General features: G+C 60.7%; 1 protein-coding gene across 5 annotated transcripts in view; it reads right to left on the bottom strand.

Moving 5' to 3' along the window:
- The window catches only part of LOC100548214 (receptor-type tyrosine-protein phosphatase V-like), a 28,422-nt gene extending 9,263 nt beyond the window's left edge, over nt 1-19,159 (bottom strand). The window contains exons 1-21 of one of the 5 annotated variants that reach the window (XR_014879968.1): nt 18,907-19,159; nt 14,323-14,399; nt 13,378-13,441; nt 12,101-12,367; nt 11,332-11,601; nt 10,464-10,730; nt 9,299-9,571; nt 8,492-8,752; nt 7,736-8,008; nt 6,984-7,253; nt 6,190-6,459; nt 5,578-5,850; nt 5,100-5,369; nt 4,585-4,854; nt 3,948-4,220; nt 2,993-3,265; nt 2,484-2,756; nt 1,579-1,848; nt 1,142-1,420; nt 826-960; nt 530-740 (exon numbers count right to left, since the gene is read on the bottom strand). Coding sequence is in view for 3 of the 5 variants with exons in the window: in XM_085210694.1 (XP_085066820.1) it covers nt 530-740; nt 826-960; nt 1,142-1,420; nt 1,579-1,848; nt 2,484-2,756; nt 2,993-3,265; nt 3,948-4,220; nt 4,585-4,854; nt 5,100-5,369; nt 5,578-5,850; nt 6,190-6,459; nt 6,984-7,253; nt 7,736-8,008; nt 8,492-8,752; nt 9,299-9,571; nt 10,464-10,730; nt 11,332-11,601; nt 12,101-12,367; nt 13,378-13,441; nt 14,323-14,399; nt 18,907-18,940 (4,853 nt within the window). In the remaining 2 variants the exon portion in view is untranslated. The other 4 variants (XR_014879967.1, XM_085210694.1, XM_085210693.1 and 1 more) reach the window with 4 other exon arrangements.
- Nucleotides 19,160-19,874: the final 715 nt, after the last annotated feature.

The raw sequence follows: 19,874 nt of genomic DNA, 5'->3' as shown, positions 1-19,874 counted from the left end.
TCAGGGCTCCTGGATCAGCTGGATGCTCTCCTGTGGCAGCTTGGGGGTGCAACACCCCAGTGTGTCTGATGACCATGGGATGGCAGTGCATCACAGTGCAGTTGTGCTGCTGGGCATGAGAGCACAGCGCTTCGGGAGAGCAGTTGAAGCACTGCCAGCCTCCACGATCCTGCTCTAAGGGTGAGATTTCCAAGGGAATGGTTCTCTTGAGCTCCCAGAGCTCTCATGACAGCCATCCTTGCTGTTAGTTCCTTTAGAATGGAGAGCCACGGTCCTCTAGAATCTGGAGGTCCCCTTTGTCAGAGGGATGCTTGGGGATACGGCCCCTATTGACCAAGGACTGACTGAAGAAATGATTCTTTGTTCACAACCTCCCCTTTCACTCCTGCTCCCCTTTCCACTGACACAAACATTCCCTCCTTCTGCCCGCATGGCAGAGCTGGGGGTCTGCTATGAGGGCAGGGTGGGCGTGCAGCCACACACAGGGACCCTCCTGCAGCCCCTCAGGACAGAGGCTGACACCTCTCACCTGTACTGCTCGTTGGCTTTCAGCTTCCCATTGCACATCGCCCGGGTCTGGCCGCACTCCTCTGTCCCCACGGGCACTCGCCAGGTTTCAGTGGATTGGGAGGAGCTCGGGTGGAAGGGGTTGGGGATGAGCACAGCCAGGTAGGAGTCCTCCGTCCCGTAGTAGTGGTCGTACCACGTGCTGGACATGATGTCCTGGGTGGGCCTCAGCACTGCAGGGCGATGCACAAGGTGATGCCTGGGGGACCCACATCCCTTTGGGAGCCGCTGCAATTCCGAGCACACGGGGCCACTTACGTGAGTCATTAGTGGTAGCAACGACTCCATAGTACTCGATTTGGCCGTTCTCCTCGCTGAACAGGTCAGATGAAATGATGACGGTGGAGCTGGCCTCCACTTGGAAGACTTCTGCTCGCAGGGGCGGGGGAAGGGCTGCAAGAGGAACCAGCAAGCACAGCCTGTTAGCACATCCCTGCTCCCACAGCAGTGCTCCCAGCATCACCGCCCAGAGCGCTGCCAGGACGGCACTGAGCTCACGGATGGAACAGTCCCTGCATCTAATCAGCAATGCTGGCTGTCTTCTGCTGGCTGTGCGGGGAAGAAGAGGACTCACCCTCTGCTGTTGTGTTGCAGAGCAGAGTGACAGCCGGGCTCCTCATGGCATTGATGCCCACAGCGCTCACAGCGATTCGGTACGAAGAGTTCGGCTGCAGCCCCTCCAGGCTGGCCTGGCTCATGAGAACGCTCACAGAGTTCTTGGGGGTGGGAGGGCTGTCCGAGAGCCCCTCTGTCACCACCTCGTAAGCCTCCACGTCTCCAGGAGAGCCGCTCCAGTTCACAAAAAGGCTCCTTGACTCCGGTAGGCACTGCACATCCTCCACTGGATTTGGCTCTTTGAATGAGACACCCAGGGATGTGAGAGGTGGGCTCACCTTACTGATAGGATCTCCTTATCTCCCACATAGAAAACTTGCACCCCACTGCTGAAGCCAAAGGGTGATCCACCCCACCCTGTATTTCACCCCCCGGCCCCAGGCTGTGCATACCCACCCACAGCCACTGCCAAGGGCTTGGTGCTGCTCCAATAGGGCCCGGCCACGCAGCTCAGGGACACGGAGTAGTTCCTGCCTGGGGTCAGCCCGTGCAGGAGGAGCTGGAATTGCCCCTTGGTGAGTGTGTGCCGCCGTGGCACTGAGCCGTTCCGGGGGTCCCGCAGCCACAGCTGGCAGTCGTCCTGCTGCCCAGGGGTGCTGCCCCAGGAGATGAGCACTGTGCTGTTCCCCTCTGCCACCGCAGAGAGATTTTGGGGAACTGAGGGGGCTGCAAGGGAAACCACAGCGGGGCGGTTACTGGGACAGCAGGCACTCTTGTGCTCCGCGGAGATGTAAGCAGAAGATGGGTAATATGCAGGGAAGCTTCGTATGCTCAGTGATAACACTGCTGGCTGCCACTATGAGAAATGGCCTTTAAATGGCAATGGGAGGACATGCAGATGATGAACATGAGCAGATGGCTTCCTCCTGCCAATTAGCAGTTTCGTTAGCGACCTGCCTGAAGGGCTCTGCACATGACTCCCAGTACCCTGCAGGGCTGGCTGAGCGTGGGAGCAGAGACCTCTGGATCCCCCAAGCAAAGCGCAGGGACTGTGGGGATAAGCACATGAAAAGACTTATTGTGCTTATCTGCCATTTCCACATTCCTGAAAATTACAAAAAAAAAAAAAAAAAGCCCAGCTTCCCCATATTTCCCATGCCAGGAATTTTCTGAGTGTCCAGGAACAAGGCAGTGGGGGTGAGGGGTACCCAAGGGCAATGTATTGCCTGCTCTCCTCCATGACCCCCAAAGCACGATCTCTCCACTGCAGCTTCCAGGCGACATCCCCAACCCATCCCTGCCCCCTTCCCCCCACCCCAGCACACTGAGCCTCGTGCAGCCCTGCAGCCCCCACCGCTCACTCGTCCAGTCGCTGATGTTCCCCGCGGAGGCTGCATAGGGCCCTGCCACAGACACCACCTCCAGCAGGTATTTGTGTCCCGGATCCAGGCCAGAAAAGGTGAACTTGCTGATGCCTTTCCCAACAGATGTGCTGGCTGCCAACACACCCGACCCCGAGTGGTACAGGAGCAGCCTGTACCCGTCGTGTCCCTGCGGTTCGGCTCTCCAGGACACACTCAGCCTGTTGGGGTACCCTTGGTTTGTCATGTACACGTTACGGGGTGCCAGGGGATCTGCAGAGACAAAGATGAGCATCACATGTCCATGCAAGTCTGAGGACGTGGCTCAGGCATCCCAGCAGTGTCATCGGACGGGATGCGTGAGATGGGGCACTTCCTTGTGCTCAGCACCACAGCACTGCTGAGCCCTGGGGTTTGGGCTCAGAGTCTGCCATAAGCATCAGTGGGGCCACATCCTTTGCTGTGACCCGCACTCAGCCAAGGCACAAACTCCAAAGCCAGCTACTCACACGTCCAGTTGCTGACGTTCCCCGCAGGTGTCTGGTAGGACCCAGCTATGGAGGCCACCTCCAGTGAATACTTGCTTCCTGGGGCCAGCCCCGTGAAGGTGACGTTGTGGGTGTCTCTCCCAGCTGAGGCTGTGGCTGCCGTGGTGCCCAGCATGGCATGGTACAGGGTCAGCATGTAGCCATCGTGCCCCCCGGCTGCAGCCCCCCAGGACGCGCTCAGCCTGTCGGGGTGCCCGGTGCTCAGCAGGCGCACGGCAGTTGGGGGCAGCGGGGCTGGGGGGTACAAGACCTGATGTTAGGGACCAGACATCAGGCAGAAGGTGCTTAGTAGGACAGCACACAGCAGGACCAGCGATCCCTGAGGGCTGGGATGTGCAGTGCCACTCTGCAACACTCCCAGCTCTCCTCGTTTCCATCCCCTTCCCACCTGTGGCCCTCATTCCATCCAGCTCCTACTCTCATCCTGCTCTCTGTGCCCACCTGCCAGCATTTGCCACAGCTGTGTGTACTCATCCTCCAACAGAATTGGCATAGGACTAATCCAAACCCTGCCCAGCCCTAAAACCTTTCTGGGTGAGCAGAGGGGCTGATCAGCCCACCTCCAGAACAGAGATTTGTTCTCCTAGGAGGAAGAGGGACCAGCCTCTTCTACTGCACCAATTTGCAGAGCCTTATGATAACATGGTTTCTATCTGCAAGAGGAGCTCAGCTAGAGTGCGTACAAATCCTTGGAGGTGCAGGGAGATGGGGCTGCTTGGGCAGGGGGATATCCCCATGTGGGCACAGCTGGGGAACCCTGCATGTCCTACAGAACATCCACGAGTTCAGCAGTGTGCCCACCAACCTCTGCTTGTTGCACCCATCCACACCTCCAAAGGCACCAGGGCCCCCGTAAACTCTCCAGGTGGTGCAAGCCTCCCACCCCTCTGCAGGGGAAATTCCTCTGGGCACTCACGTGTCCAACCACTGACGTTGGGTGCTGCTGTCCGGTATGGTCCAGCCGTGGCACTGACCTCCAGGGAGTACTCGTACCCTGGGGCCAGCCCCATGAAGGTGACGTTGTGGGTGTCTCTCCCAGCTGAGGCTGTGGCTGCCGTGGTGCCCAGCATGGCATGGTACAGGGTCAGCATGTAGCCATCGTGCCCCCCGGCTGCAGCCCCCCAGGACGCGCTCAGCCTGTCGGGGTGCCCGGTGCTCAGCAGGCGCACGGCAGTCGGGGGCAGCGGGCCTGGGGAGGAGACAGGAGTCACTGCCAGGAGCCAAGCCTGGGCTGATGGAGGGGAGACCATACAATCGTAGAATCCTTAAGGTTGGAAAACTCTTCTAAGATCACCAATCCGGCCCCAACCCACCCCACCATGCCCACCAACCACGTCCCTCCGTGCCACATCTCCACAGCTCTGAACACCTCCAGGGATGGTGACCCCACCTCCCTGGGCTGCTGTGCCAGTGCCTGACTGCTCTTTCTGAGAAGAAATTTCTTCTTATATCCAGGCAATATAATAATGTGTGTGGGAGAGGAAGGCAGAATGGCCTCTGAATCAAGCTGGGAATGGAGGAGGACACGGCCGCAAGAAGAGCACTGTACTCACGTGTGCAGTGGGTGAGGTTGGGGGTGCTGGCGTGGTAGGGCCCAGCTGCAGCTCTCACTGCCACGCTGTAGCGGGTGCCGGGGTTCAGGCTGTGGAAGATGTGACTCCTGGCACCCCCAGCCAGCACCACGTGTCCAACACGGCGGCCGGAGGCTGCGTCATACAGCTCTGCCTCGTAACTCTCTGCTCCTCGCCCCACGGCTGCCCAGGATGCCCGCAGTGCTGAGGCTGAGGGGCTGCCCAGGGTGAGGTTGGCAGGGGCCAAGGGATCTGGAAAGCAAGAGGGAGAGAGTCAGCTCCTGTGTGCCAGGAGGGGACGGGATGGCCACCAGAGTTCCTCCTGGAGGGAAGCACGGGCTCAGTGCACGTGGTCCAAGCACAATATCTCCAGGGCCTGCAATGTGGCAGGGGAGATAGCACAACAGAGAGGATTTGGGATGGGAAAGGCGATGGTGAGCACCCCGGGGAGGTCACGTGGGGGGGCTCTGAGGCACAACACAGCCTCTCATACTCACATGTCCATTGGGTGATGTTGGCAGAGGAGGCTTCCAAAGAGCCTTTGACAGCAATGACCTGCACAGCAAACCTGCTGCCTGCCTCCAGGTGAGTCCAGCTGATGTTCTGGGCATCCTGGCTCAAGGTCTGCACCCGATCTCTGCCCTGGGTGAGGCTGTGCAGAACAACACGGTAGTGGTCCCTCCTCCCGAGGGGTTTGTTCCACCACGTGTGGAGCTCGGAGGAGCTGCCTGGGTTGGTCAGGCTCAGGTTTGTAGGAGCAGCAGGAACTGCAAGGAAGGACAGACACACGAGTCAGAGAGAAAACAATCCAGCCTTGAACACGCCACCAACTCTGTGGAGTTTTCTCCTTGCTGCTCTTGGTGCAGGAAGGCTGCAGGAGGCAGCACACCAGAACATCCAGGTACAGACATAGATCCCCATCCCATAAGGAGCTCCTTGCAGCTCTGAGCCACCTGAGGGTGCTGTGATGCTCACCTGTGCAGCCAGTGGTGTTCCTGGGGGAGGAGCGGAAGGCTCCAGCTACTGCCCAGATGCCAACAAGATAGCACACTCCTGGAGTCAGCTGTGTCAGGGTGACGTTGGTGCTGTCCTTCCCCAGTTCCAGGTTCCTTGCTGGTGAGGAAGAGCCTTCCTCGAGCACGCTGAGCAGGTATCCGTCCCTCTGCCCTGGAGGGGTCTCCCAGTGCACAGCCAGAGCCCAGGCAGCACCCACAGGGCTGGTGGACAGGGAGAGTGGAGGCAGTGGGACTGTGAGAGAGAAACGGAGTTACAGGGGCAGGGCTGGGACGCCCAGGACTGATTCCAGCTTGGGAATGGAGCTGGGATCCGCAGGACTGCGAGCTCCCATGTGCTGAGAGCTGCAGGGTGTTCCTGGGTCAGAGCGTCCCCGTGGGATGGGGCCATGGCAGTGGCCACTGAGCCACTGAGCCACTGAGCCACTGGGCCCAGGGTGAGCACAGGTCCCAACAAGAGCCAGGAGAGAGGCACCGGGGAGGCTGTGGGACTGATGAACAGCCCTGGGGGTCTCCTCATGGCCCCCAACCCCTCACCAGACGTGGGACATGGGCGGAGGGGCTGCCTTCCTACCTGTGTAGCCGATGGCAGTCTGAGAGGAGATACGATGAGGCCCAGCCTGAGAAATGATCTCCACTCGGTACCGGGAGCCCGGCACCAGCCCCTCCAGGTCCAGGTGGGTGACACCACGGGGCACAGACACATTCCTGATGACGGACAGGGATTCTGCCACCGAGAGCTGCACCAAATGCTCTCTGCCACCACCTGACTCCACCCAGCTCACGTGCAGCTCCTGTGGTCTCCGGCCAGGCTGCACGCTCACATTGGTCAGAGACAGTGGATCTGGAGGAAACACAGCACAGAGATCTGTGAGATGGCAGGGGAAAGCAGCTGGAGAGGACAGGACCCAGCCCACACCTCTGCACCACACTAAGGGAGAAGTGGTGACACGGCCAGCACGCTGTGCACACTGCCCATACTGGTGTGCAGGGGGGCACAGAACAGAGCCCTCAGCTCCCCAGAACTGCTCACACAGCATCACCAAATGGCTGAGGTGAGAAGGGACCTCTGGAGGTCACCTGGTCCAAGCAGAGCCACCTAAGAGCAGGTGACCCAGCAGCAGCAAGCCCAACGGCACTGTGTGCACACTCCTGCATCCTTCTCTGCTGCTCTGCGGCCAGCCTGGAGATAATGCATGCCCTGGGCAGCTCAATAGGGCTGCTCTTGGAGGGCCCAGAAGCCATCACACAGCACCGAACTCATGTTCCCATTCCCATCAGCATGCAGCACGCAGCTCTGGCTCCACAGAATGGCCCGGGCACATCTGTGTCACTGGGGTCCTGCAGGCAGTGCCAGCCCTCACTCACATGTCCACTCGGTGGCAAAGTGCGACGAGGATCGGTAGGGGCCAGCGAGGACGGACACCTTCAGGAAGTACTGCACGCCAGGGGACAGCCCCAGGAAGGTGAAGTTGTGGATGTTTGGCCCCACTGAGATGTTCCTCTGTGCTGGATGGCTCTTGCTGTAGAGCTGGAGGTGGAACTGGTCCACGTCGCCTGCGGCCTTGTCCCAGAAGGCTGAGAGTCCCAGCGGGCGCCGGGTGTTGGTCAGGGTGACACCGGACGGAGCCAGCGGGTCTGGGGGGTGCAAGAAGTGAGGGGGGGCAGTGGGGTGGGGGCTGGGGGGCTGTGGTGGGGATGTGGCACGGAGGATGAGTTGCAGCCCAACAGCATCAAGGGGAGGTGGGTGCAGGGCAGCTGGCTGCAAAGAGGGTCCTACACTGCCGTGCACTCATCATGGGCACCCTCAGCTGCTTGCTCCCCGACAGGTCATCAGCACTGGGAAATTAAACCCCACACAGCATGAATGTCTGCTCTGCAACATAGGAGCAGGACCCCACCTGGTGTGCTGGGTACCCATTAGTAACACATTCCATTCTGTGATGGGTTTCTCCTGCACAGGACTCTTTTGTTTCCAACACGGCTGAAAGTGGCTCTGACTGTCCTGCTCTTCCTTTGTCTGTCTGTCCATCCCCCCATACATGCTCCACTCCCTGCCCTCTCTGGCCAGGCCGTGGCTGCCATCTGCAGTAGTGTTGGGGCAGGCATTGCACACTCACATGTCCAGTCTGTGGCTGACCGCACGCTGGATCTGTAAGGCCCAGCCATAGCAGCCATCTCCAGTGTGTACTGTCGCCCAGGGACCAGGTCCTCAAAGGTGACATTCGTCCAGTTGTTCCCCACAGACACATTTCTGACCCGCTCCTGAGATCTGCTCTCCCAGAGGGTGCCTGTGTAGCCAGTGCTGCCCGCAGGCGCTGCTCTCCAGGCTGCTTGCAGAGAAGTGCTGCAGCCCTGATTGCTGAGCGTCAGCTGCTCCAGGGGCAAAGGATCTACGAGAGAAGGTGCAGAGCCACTGAACTGGGGTCACCTGCAAAGGTGCAGCCCCAAGCATGCTGAGATGGAGCCCCTTTCCTAGGAACATCCACACCAGGGTGGGTCAGTGTGCCATCCCTGCTGACATCTACAGACCGGCTTGGCCCAGAGACTGGCCCAGCACAGAGCCCAGACAGGAGAAGGAGTTTGGTGAGGAAAGCTGTTTCAGGGCACATCCAGCCCAAGCAGTGCCACCAAAACGAAGCCAGAGGAGGGAGAAGGGCACTGGGCTCTGCTGACCCTCATGCTGGGTGGCTGGGACACAGATGAGTCAGACACATCCAGCAACACCTCTGCCTCCTTCCTGAGCCTTTTGCCTTTTTACTGGGTGAGGCTGCAAACAATCTCTGCTATGCCATTCCCTGAGGCACAACACGTGGGAAACAGGCAGGATGCAGTGGGACCCCTGGGCTGGCTGCAGCAAGGGCGGAGGGACTCACATGTCCAGTTGGTGATGCGCCGGGGCGTGGAGGTGTAGGGACCAGCCACGGTGCTGACCTCAAAGGTGTAGAGGGTCCCGGGGCGAAGGCCCTCATAGGTGACGTTGGTGGCACCTCTGAGCACAGAGCTGTTCTTCACGGGGTGCTCTGTGGGGCTGAGGGCCAACATGTAGCCCTCTCCCATGGCCTCCTCCCAGCTGGCTCGTAGGCTGGAGGGGCTGCCGTGGCTGGACAGGCTCAAAGCAGACGGTGGGAGCGGCTCTGCAAGGGACAAGGGCAGGGTCATGCACAAGGGCAGGGTCATGTCATCAGGCAGCACTTCTCCCATCAAATACAGGCAGGCGGGGCTGCAGAGACACTGCTGCTCTCAGCCCCAGGACTGGGCGAGTGCCCCGCTCACTATTCCGGGCTCCAGTCCTTCTTCCAGGAGCGGCAGCTCTGGGGCATCTGCCTGGGCACTGGCCATGGCTCCAAGTCACCCAGGAGGGGCTGGGCACAAGGAAGATGCTGCTTTAAAGGGGCTGGTGGAGATACACGCCCCCAGAGCAGCTGCTGGGAGTAGGGAGAGGAGAGCCCATAGCTTACAGGCTTGGCTGGTGCCTGCCACAACCTGGCATAGCTTTGCCATGGATCTTCAAGTCCCTTCTCATGAGGAAGAGCAGCGCAGCAGACTTTGCTGCTTGTAGGGCCAGGCGCAGCTGTATCACACAGCCCCATCTCTGCTCCCACAGCCATATTTGCAGGAGCTCAGCCTCTCTGCAAGGCACCCAAATGACCCAACAAGACACGCTTCAGCTTTCTGCTTACGTGTCCAGGCTGCCGCGCTGCGGGCAGAAGCCCGGTAAGGCCCAGCCACCGCTGTCACCTGCACAGAGTACTGCTTGCCAGGGCTCAGCCCATGGAAGGTGACGTGGCCGTTGTCTCCCCCGACGGAGATGTTCCTGGTGGGAGCACCGACCTCCTCCTCCCGCAGTGTCACCAGGTAGAAGTCCCTCTGTCCAGCCGGGGTGCTCCAGTGAGCCTGCAGGGAGCTCTGCTCCTCCGCACTGCTCAGCGTCACGTTGGTGGGGCTCAGGGGGTCTGGAGGGGAACGGGATGGGGTCAGGGTGATGGGGTGTATGGACTCCCAGCCCAAGGCTCGCTGTGCACTGTAACTCAGGGCTGCCAGGTACAGCAGCAATACCTGCTTGGTCAGAGGGGACAGACAGCCATGTGTGCAGGTGCCTTGTGAGACCCCACAATTGCCCCACAACACCCCTAATCCGCATCCAGCCTTCAGCATCCTTTTGGAGCGTGCCGTTTCCAGTCCCCAGCACAACCATTCCTACTCAGCCCTGCTGGGAAATTCCTAAGGGGCCCCTCATCTCCACGGGTGTCCTGTTACGACCTCGCTGATATTCCCAGGATCCAGCCTGGATGGAGCTCCTGGCTGGGCTGTGTGTCTGGCTCCGGGCGCTGTGCAGTCGGGTCGGTCAGACAACTGCAGAGACTGAGTCAGGCTCTACAGCAGAACCAAAGCAGCTGGGGGTGTGGAGCTGTTCCAAAATCCGAGCTGCACAGTCAGCAGGCTGCAGCTGCCCAGACTGGCAGGCAGAGCAGGGAAGGGCTGGAGAGCATTGCTCTTGTCCAGGACTTGGACTGCGCTCTGCATTTTCCTCGTGGTTTCCTGGTCTGAGAGAGCAAGTCTGAGGCCAGAGCTGCTCCCAGCACTACAGCCACTGTGATGGCAGGGAATGGTCCCTTCCAACCTAAGCTGCTATGGTTCTACAGTACTATTCCGACAGCAACCAAAGGGGACCACAGGCTGCCTGTCCCCTCATCTACCATCATGGCTCCCCAGAGCTGGGTCCTGGGGTGGCTTTCTACCTCTGCCCCCAGGTGCTGGCACATTCACACTCACATTCACACTCAGAGGCTGGATCAGAGGAAGTCACGGCAGCCGAGGTCCCCCAGCCCCCATTCCATTACTCACATGTCCACGCTGTGGCATTGGGCCCCTCCACGGCGTAGGGCCCGGCCACGGCGCTCAGCCCCAGCCAGTACTGGGTGCCAGGCTGGAGGTGCTGGAAGCTGTAGCTGGTGAGGCCTCTCTTGGCTGACAGGGTCTTGGTCACCGTCTGGGTGTGGAGGTTGCGGAGCACGAGGTGCAGCCAGGCAGCCCCCCCTGCGCCCACCCAGGTGGCTGAGAGGCTGGTGCTGGAGCTGGGGCTGAGCCTCAGCTGGGCGGGGATGGAGGGTGCTGGGGGGAAACGGTGAGATTGGGCTGTGCGTAGCTGTGCTGGGGGCTGCCATCACCCTCCTCCCTCCCCAGGGTCTCCTACTCCGCCGTGGCACTGTCACAGGGGCTGCAGATTCCCCATGTCCCTTCCCAGGTGAGCTGAGGGCCTTGTGAGGTCTCTCCATATTCTCCCAGGCCGTGGAATGCAACGTTTGTGCAGCTCCCACCAATTGAGGCTCTTTGCTAAGGCTGCCCTCCTCTGCTACAGAGCAGAGAAGCCCCGCCAAGCAATGGGGCCCCACAGGGCAGAACAGGTGTGTAGGGCTGTCCCCATGGTCTGACACACCAAGTGCTGGCGGTCCTTTCCACATCCCTCAGCTCACAGCATGGTGGAGATGGGTCAGCAGTTGGACTCGGTGACCTTACAAATCCTTCCCAACCTTAGTGATTCCACGTCTCTATGATGAGCTCCCAGCCCTTCCCCATCCTCCACAAACTGCCCATTCCGAACTGAGATCCTCGTCCCCTTCTCCACCAGTCCACGTGTTTCAACCCTTCCTTCCCAAACCCTTCATCCCGCCCAGCCCTTCCCCCCAGGACAGGCCCACCCATCCCTCCCTACCTGTCCACTGGTGGCTACTGGTGCTCGCCTGGCCGGCCCCAGCCAGCGTGCTGACCTTCAGGGCGTACTCACTGCCAGCAGCCAATCCATCAAACAGGAAGGCGGTGGTGTTGGGTGGGACGGACGCGTTTCTCACCATCGTCTGCGAGTCGCTGTGGTACAGGGTGAGCTGGTACCCATCCCGCTGCCCGCTGCCGGCTGCCCAGGAGGCGTGCAGTGAGGCCGGGCTGCCGCCGCTGCTCAGGCTCAGGTTGCGGACGGGTGAAGGACCTACATGAGGTACAGCGTGATGGGGCTGGCGGGCTGTCGTGCTGCTCAGGAGCTGGTGGGATGCGGCTTTCCGCAGGTGAGGTCCCGCCAGTTGGGTCCAATCCACCGCGCACGGCCCCATCCGCTCCCTGCCAGCCCCTGCCCTCCCACTAGTAGTGTGAGCTGCCCCATCCCCACTATGTCCCTTTGGGTCATTCTGCACAGTGACAGGGAAGGGAAGCTTGGCCCGGGACACCACAGCTATCCGAACCCATCCCTTCTCCTGGCCACATCCTTCCCTTCAGTGCTGCTCTCCTGTCCCAGTTTTTCTGCCTTCACCTGCACCACTTTGCTCAAGGGCCTTCCAGAGGGATGCTGGCTCTCCAGCTCTGCCCCTTCCCCAACCCTTGCCATGAACCAGGGGGGGCATAGAGCAAAGCTGGGTCTGACGATGACTGGCAGAGATGTCCCAAAATCACGGAGCAGCTCTCAGACCTGCAGTCCCAGGGGAAGCCCTTACTTGTCTGTGCTGTGACTGTCTGCCTGGCGGCGTCCATGCAGCGCAGAGCAGCTGTCACCTCAATCTCATAGTATGTACCAGGGGTCAGCCCGTGGAACCAGAAGTTGGTGACGTTGGGTCCCACAGATCCATTCTGCAGCAGTGTGCCCGACCCCAGCGGGGAGAGGGTGAGCAAATAGCCCTCAGCACCCCCCTCTGGCTCATCCCAGGAGAGCAGGAGCGAACCCGACCGGCCCTCATCACTTGCACTGACATTCAGGATCAGCCCTGCAGGAGCAAGAAGGGATTGAAAACTTCATGGATGTGAAAGAGGTGCTCCTGAGCATCTGTTGCATTGCATAAGAGCACCAAAGGCTTCAGGCCATCACCTGCTTTGCAGCGTGGGGAGACGAGGAAGCGGCATATGGGGCTTTGTCTAAAGGGTGGGTCGGTGGCCAAAGCTGCCATCAGATCCCTGCCCCTGGAGCTGCCCAACACTAAGCCTGAGTACCAGTGCCAAGCTGCAGTGGGACCCCTCCATGCTCCATCTCTGCTCCTGTCCCCAGCTCTGCGGCTTCTAAGCAGCTCTAGTGTTAATAAGACACTTGTGTAATCATTAGCACTTAAAATTTGCAATGTGCAACATGTTGGAACAGGTTTACCCGGGGCCTGAGAGGGCAAGAAAGCTTTAAACAAGCACAGCTATTGCCCCAGAGAGCCGCCTGGGGCTGCCTTTACACAGCGCAGAGCAGTGTGGGGTGAGCCCTGGGAATAGGGGCACCTTTGGGACTGCTAGGTGCAGCGCGTGCCCTCCCTACAAAGCCAGAGAGGCACAGAACTTTCAGAACAACGTACGATTTCCACTTCATGCAGTGCTGTCATTTAGAGGCAGTAATTGGGAAAACCGGGCAGCACGCCGGGGTGCCAGCAGCCAGCGGAGCTGAGAGCATGGCTGAGCTCCTCTTGAGGACAGCCAGAGGGGCTGCACCCTGCACAGAGTTCATGCAGCAGTGGTTTTTCACTGCGGGATCTCTCTCACCTCCCCGAGGTATGAGATCTCCACCCATGTTTATTTGCTTGTCTCAGGTTTCCAACCGCCTGAATTGCCTTCGTCCCTCACTTAGCAATGGGCTGCTTCACAAATGTCCCAACTCCCCAAACCAGCAGGGCACATCCTGCAGCCCACAGGGTCACAGCACCGCTCACACCCCACAGACAAGTTCTGCCGACCGCATCCACATCCAGGTACCCCCACACCCCCCTGCTGCTGCAGATCACCTGGCAGCTGGAGGTCTCACCTCTGTCACCAGGTGCATCCCGTGCCTCCAGCCCTGCCCGCGTTGTCCCATTGCAGCCCTCTTCCTGTGGGACAGAGAACACCTGGCTGAGCTGCGGACAAGGTGAGGTGCTCAGAGCTGGGGGTCCTGGGGGCTGCGACTCCTGAGGACTGTTATGTCCTGGGAGAGCACCAACACCCCTGGCCAAGGCAGGGGACAGACTGAGCAGGCAGGACATGGGAGCTGCCACAACCCTTAGCACAGCTCCTGGGCCCACTGACCCACACGGAGCTGTGCCCACAGGGCGAGGGCATCCCACCAGCAGGGCCAGGGCACAGGGGGAGGATTTGAGCACGGAGGGAGCTCTGGACAAGCAATCTCACTGCCGTGTCCCCATAACAGTGGGGGGTCGGAGGTGCCCCAGACCTCAGCCTGGCTGCAGAGTGAGGACGTGAGGACTGTAGGGTGCTGCTGGCAGGACACCCATCCCCCCACAGCCTGCTGGCGAGCAGGGTGTGTCCTGCTTTAGGTTGGGGACAGTTCCCCCACATTAAAGGAAACCTCTGCCTACTCCCTGTCCCGCAACAAGAGAAGTAATCATTAGTTATTTTCCCCATTGCTCTGCAGGATGATTCATTTCTGACTTCCTCCCAACCCAAGTGCGGTGGTTTTGGGGATTGTGCGCACAGAGGTGAACGGAGGGGCTCGGGACCCCCGGGGGGAGCCTGGCAGCAACGGCAGCAGAAACACCGGGAGACGATGGCACGGCGAGGGGGGGTGAGCGGAGCAAAGCGGCAGCTCGTAATTGCTAACGCCGCTAATTCGGTGCAGCTGCACGGCTGGAGAGGCAGCCCAGAACGATGCCGTCATTTCTCAGCGGGGTAGGACTATGCGAGCAGCCCCCACCGCCAGCACGCTCCGAGCCAGACACGGACAGACGGGGGGGTCCGAGGGATGGGGGCTTACCTCCGCCAGGGTCCCCAGGAGCCACGGCACCCACAGGACGAGCAGCGGCAGAAGCGGTGGCCTCATGGGGAGCGGGGCTGCGGATCAGAGGGGTGACACGTTGGGGTGGGGGCTCCTCAGCAGCGCCTGTCCCCACGCAGCCCCGTATCCCAGCGCAGCACGCATCCCCGCACGCTCCCCAAGCGACGGGGTGACATCAGTGGGGGTGAGCGACGCATGCCAGCGCGCTGCCCGTCAGCCGTGCCAGCTGTCCCTGGGCTGGGAGAAGTCCAACGCGGCCGTGCGCCCCTCGCTGCGCGCATTTGCTATTGCTCCCGTGGCTCCGCGTCCCTCTGCGCTGACGCCGCAGCTGTCCCCGTGCGGTGCGGGCAGGGAGCGGCTCGCTTGGGGGCTGCCGGGGGGGGCTCTGCGCGGCGGCAGCACGGGTTGGCCATCAGAAGGAGTGCTGCGGAGTTGTGGGATTTGTGCGGAGAGGGGAGGAGACAGGACGGGACGGATGGCGGCTCCGAGCTGGGAGGGAGTGCCCGAACCGGCCCCCGGCGAGGGAAGGGAGCGCAGCCCCGGTGCTGGGGGGCGTTGGCACACGCGTGGGTGCGTGGGGCTCTGCGCTCTGTGCAGCCTTTAGCCGCGCGTGCACGAATTTCTGTGCAGGGTGCAGATGGAGGAGGGAAGCTTTGGTTGCGCTGTGCGGGAGACATGTGGCCCCATGTGATGCACAGAGATCAGATCCGGGGGTTGCACACACTGAGAGCTTTGTGTGCTGCATCGCCTGGGCGTGAAGATGCCTGCAGCACACTTGGCCTGGCTGAGGGTCCGAGCTGCGCCCTGCGTGCTCACGGCTGTCGGATCTGCACTTTGCAGCGCTGTGCCCCAGCCGTGTGCAGGCTGTGCTTTGTGCCGTGCGGGGCTGTCTGTGCAACGCGTGGCTGCGTGCCAGCTCTGATTCAGAGCAGAGATGCCATTGGCTCCACATCAGCGCCGGAGATCTGGGACAGTGCTGGAAGAATCTCAGCAGTGCAGCCTGTGTGGCCGTGGGAGTCTGTCCCAACAGCCAGCGTGGTCACCAACAGCAGCTATTCAGGCTGTGCCTATCGCCGTCAGCTGCCCGAGCTGCCAGGATGTGATCCCATGGGGCACATCCCCTAACTGGCTCCGGGACAGAAGATTCCCTCCCCCAGAAGTTGGAGTTTTGTCAGGTGGAGCCTGTGAGAACAAGATCCTTCCCCAGTGCTTGGGCAAAGATGTGGGAAAGCTGTCAGCAGCTGGGAGCAAAGCAGGTAGATGTTCCCAGAGGTCCTGCACTGGGATCTGCTGAGAGCCATTGGGGCTGCCCAGGAAAATGACAAAGGGAGTCCCTTTCTCCGTACATGGAGGATGGAAAAGGGTGCCAAGAATCCTCTTGCTTTAGCGTGGACAAGCTTAATATGGACGGCTCAGGAGAGGCCAAACATGCAAGTGGAGCATCTGCTCAAGTGGTTAAAAGCTCTTAGGGACCCCCAGTAGACATTTGGGACCGAGGTACATCAGCACCATAGGAAATGGGTATGACCCATCAAGTCACACTGCTGACATGGGTCAGCACAGCTGGGGATATCCATCCTGCTGCTGAAACTAGCAGTGACCCGGGAGCTGGTCAGCACTCCTGCATCTGACAGTAGCTGAGTACAGGGCAGATGCCCACATGTGCTGCCATTGTGTCTCCCAGCCACATCCACAAACTGGGGCAGAGGGAAGTTTGGTGCTGACAGTGGCAGGGGGCTGTTTTCCAAGGCCCCTTTCCAGCGCTGGGCGGCTGCAGCCAGCTGGGAGGAGGTTGGAGCTCCCCACTGCAGCCAGGCACGGCCAGGATTACCCAGGGGCCCAGGGCAGGAGCCTGGAGGCTATAGCTGGACCAGATGCATTTGCAAAGAGGCTTTGGCTGATTCTGTCTTCCCACACACTCTGACACTGGGCCTCACAGAGGAGTGACTCCACATCGTGGCTGGGGACACAGGGCTGCTTCCTCAGGGTGGCCCTGGAGGGAGGCAGGGGCTGCAGGGAGGGCAGGGATGAAGTGGAGGAGTAGGCAGCTGGTGAAGGGGGTTTGGATGAAGAGCTCAGCTGGATGGGAGCTCTGATCCAGAGTGGGGGGGATGGAGGACCCTGGGAAGAGATCTTGCATTCCCTCAGTGCGGGTGACAGGAGGCATTGTCACCATCAATGGCACAGATGGGAGATTTTCCTGGTCTGCAGACTCAAGGTGGGGCTCGTTTAGCTTCCAAGCACACCAGAGAGCTCTGGGCCAGCCAGAAAACAACCCCTGTCCCTGGAAGTCCTAGGAACTGCCAGCTCTGAGCTTGCCCTGGGAGCTCAGCTGAGCCTGCCTGCACTCGCTGTGCCCATCCAGCCTCTCCATCCTCGTTTTACACACCCCTGGCACAGACTTCAGGGCTGCTCCTCTATGCTACCATTGCTGGGGTGAAACCCCTTCCTGCCTGCCAGCACCCTCCATGCACAGGGTGAGCAGAGCCGGCACCCTGCTGGTCCTGGGGACGCATCCGTGCCACCCCCACCAACTTCATCCTAGGGCTGTGCCTGTGGTGCAGACCAGCCCAGAGCGCTGCCGGGAGCCAAACCCAGGCCCTATTCCCGGCGCCGCGGGGCTCAGCAGCCTCCCATGCCGGTGGATAAGCTGCTCATTATGTGCCAGCCCTGCCTTCTGTGTGGTCACCCCAGTGCCACTGTGCCACCGCAGCGGGGACGCAGAGGGAGACGCCGTCAGCTGGGGATGCCGAGCCCCTGTGCGGTCCCCCCCGACGGCGAAGCCTTTAGCTGTTCCAGACCCAAAAACAACTGCAGAAGGTTTCTCCACCCAGCGGCTGGAAGCAGGCCTGGAAACTCGGGGGCTGCCGAGTCATCACATTTTCCGTGAAGCAGCAAAGGCTGCCGCGAGGCGCAGGGGGAGGGGGACGCCCAGCAGACAGTGAGTGCCGGAATGCCGGAGCCCTTTGCATTCTGTGCCCTTTGCGCTCTGGGAACCGTGCTGGTGGCGCAGGGCTCGGCCCTGCATGGTCCCTGTGCCTGGGGGAGAAAGGAAGCCTGATGGTAAGCTGCAGCAGGAGGGAGGACGAGGGTAAGGTGTGCAGCAAGGCATGAGTCTGTGGCACCGGACTATTCCTGGTGTCACAGGGTCTGCAAGGTGACAAAGTCACCAAATCTGGGCATGGGAGGGTCATTGCCAGGGGCAGCATGTGGGCATGGGTGCTGCCACACCACTCCAAGGGACACAGCCTGTCACCTGGAGAGGTCACAGTACAGCAGGCACAGCTGTGGCCTGGCCCTGCACCACGAGCAAAGCATCACACAGCACTCTGCACACCTGTGGGCACTGAGAGCAATGCTGTCTCTCCCTGGGCAGGACAGGACGCCTTGCAGCCAGCCTGCACTCTGCATCACCCCATGGTACAGACACTGGTGCCACGGCAACCAGACTGGGAGCAGCTCTGGGACTCCTGTCAGCTCCCAGTCCCTCCAGTCACAGTCTCTCCTTGTGCCCACGAGCACTGCGGGCTGCCCCAGGCCATGATTTCTTCCCACTGCCAACTCCAAGCACTGAGCACTGCCTAGTGCTGCAAGGGAGGAACAAGGGGAGCAGGGTGCATCCCTGCAGGGGATGCAGGTGCCGCTGGGATCTCTCCCTCTGTGAGGTTCACACGCTGAAGGGCCGGGACCCTGAGCTCCACAGCACCATGATGCTCTCACTCCAACCCCTCACAGGTGTTTGATGATTTCCATGCTGAGCTCTGCCTCCTGCCCCACACCTTCCAGCATTGGAGCTCTTCCCATTTTGCAGAGGGGAATGCAGGGCAGAGCTGTGCTCAGAGCCAGGCATGAGGACACCAGGAAGCCAAGGAGGATGGAAGCAAGTCCCACATAAGGCGATGCTCTACACCCCTTGACTGCTGCTGGTGACAGAAAGGACCTGGCAGCAGCTGGGATGCCTGCGAGCATCAACCTGGCTGGGAAGAGCAGGGCTGTGGGTGACTCAGAGCACGCCCAGCAAGCCGGCAGAGCCGGGCAAACCTGCTTTGCCCTCCTGGGGTGTGGGTGACTCTGCTGAGGCTGCTCAGACTCGGTCCCCTTCCCCTGGCTGAGGCAAGGGACACCACACAGGGAGGGCTCAGAGCAGCTTGCATCAAGGGCAGCACCTCTAAAACCCCTCAAACCATCACCAGTAACCCCATGAGGCTCTGCTCGCACCCTGGGACGCAGTGCTGGAGCGCAGTGCACAGTGCACAGGCTGACGCTGAAGGCACCCTGTGCTGCCAGGACCCCTGCACCCACGGATCCAGGAATGCACTTCTGGCAACGCTGTGAGCAGCTCCCAAAGCCCTGTGCTTCGCAGGCAGGGAACTCAAGGCACACATTCCCCTCCTGTAACCTCAGTGGTACACATACAGAGCTGCCCCATCCACTGCAGCCTACCCAAGGCAAGAGTTTGCCCACGCTGTGCCATTTAGAGTGGGAGCATTCACGCTCCATCCCCACCGCACGCATCCCAGCTTTGTCTGGGAAAGGAGATGGGGAGAGGAGTGGTCCCAGTACCTCTGTTGGTGGATGTCCCTGCTGTGCTCCTCATCCCGTCCCCGTGCGCGGCGCTGCCTTGGCGCGCTCCCACTTGCTTTGCTGTTTGCTCCCGCGTGTGCACAGCTCTGACGCTCAAGTCTGGGCTGGTCCATGGGTTGGCCCGCCTGGGCTCGCCCCGCGGCAGCGGGATGCCACGGGAATGGGATCAGTGTGATGGGGATTTCTCCGGCAGACCCATGGCTCAGGGGTCTGCACTGCGGGGAGGGCAGGGCTGCAGGAAGGGGCAGGGCTGGGCATGGCTCACAGCCCCCTGCGCCACGAGCACCACGGGTGGTGGGGGGATGCTGTGATGGGGCCTTTGGAGACGGAGAGCATCCCGTCGTGTTGCCCTTGCAGAGGGACAGGGAGGGCTCTAAGGCCACAACGGAGCCAGCACAGGCATCCAAACCCACGCTCCGTTCCTGGAGATAACTGTGGGCTGTGATGAGCTTCGATTCGCTGCCCTGAGTGCCGTCAGAGTCCAAACTGAGAGCCCCTCATTGGCTCATTGCCCTGCTTTGAGGAGATGTGGAAAGAGGAGGGTCAGAATGTTGGCTAGGGATGTCCCAGAGCTCACTGGAAGGGCAGTGCCACATCCTCACATGGGCTCTGGGATCCTGGCAGTGGTTTGGAGGAAAGCCATGCCCAGAGGAGCAACTCCCACAGACCCCTCTGTAGGCTCAATGGATGCAGCAGGAGGAGAAGTGAGAGCCCTGAACACGAGGATGCTGTCCCTGTGGCCTCAGCCGAATGCACCACCTGCAGTTCATATCTCAGGGCTCTTCACCAGCAAGCCAACCTGGCTTAGCCCCACGCAGGAGCAGTGACTTTCTTCCAGCAGTGAATTTCTTCCCCAGCTTGGCAAGATCTCTGCAGAGAAAAAGGAGAGGACCAGCAGCACCAGCTCTATCCAAAGCAGCCCACCCGCATGGGAGGGATGTGAGGGA

Source organism: Meleagris gallopavo, chromosome 28 (genome assembly GCF_905368555.1).
Source record: "Meleagris gallopavo chromosome 28, MGAL_WU_HG_1.1, whole genome shotgun sequence".
Taxonomy (NCBI): Eukaryota; Metazoa; Chordata; class Aves; order Galliformes; family Phasianidae; genus Meleagris; species Meleagris gallopavo.
The sequence above is the reverse complement of the archived record's forward strand: the minus strand, read 5'-3'. Positions and strand labels throughout refer to the sequence as shown.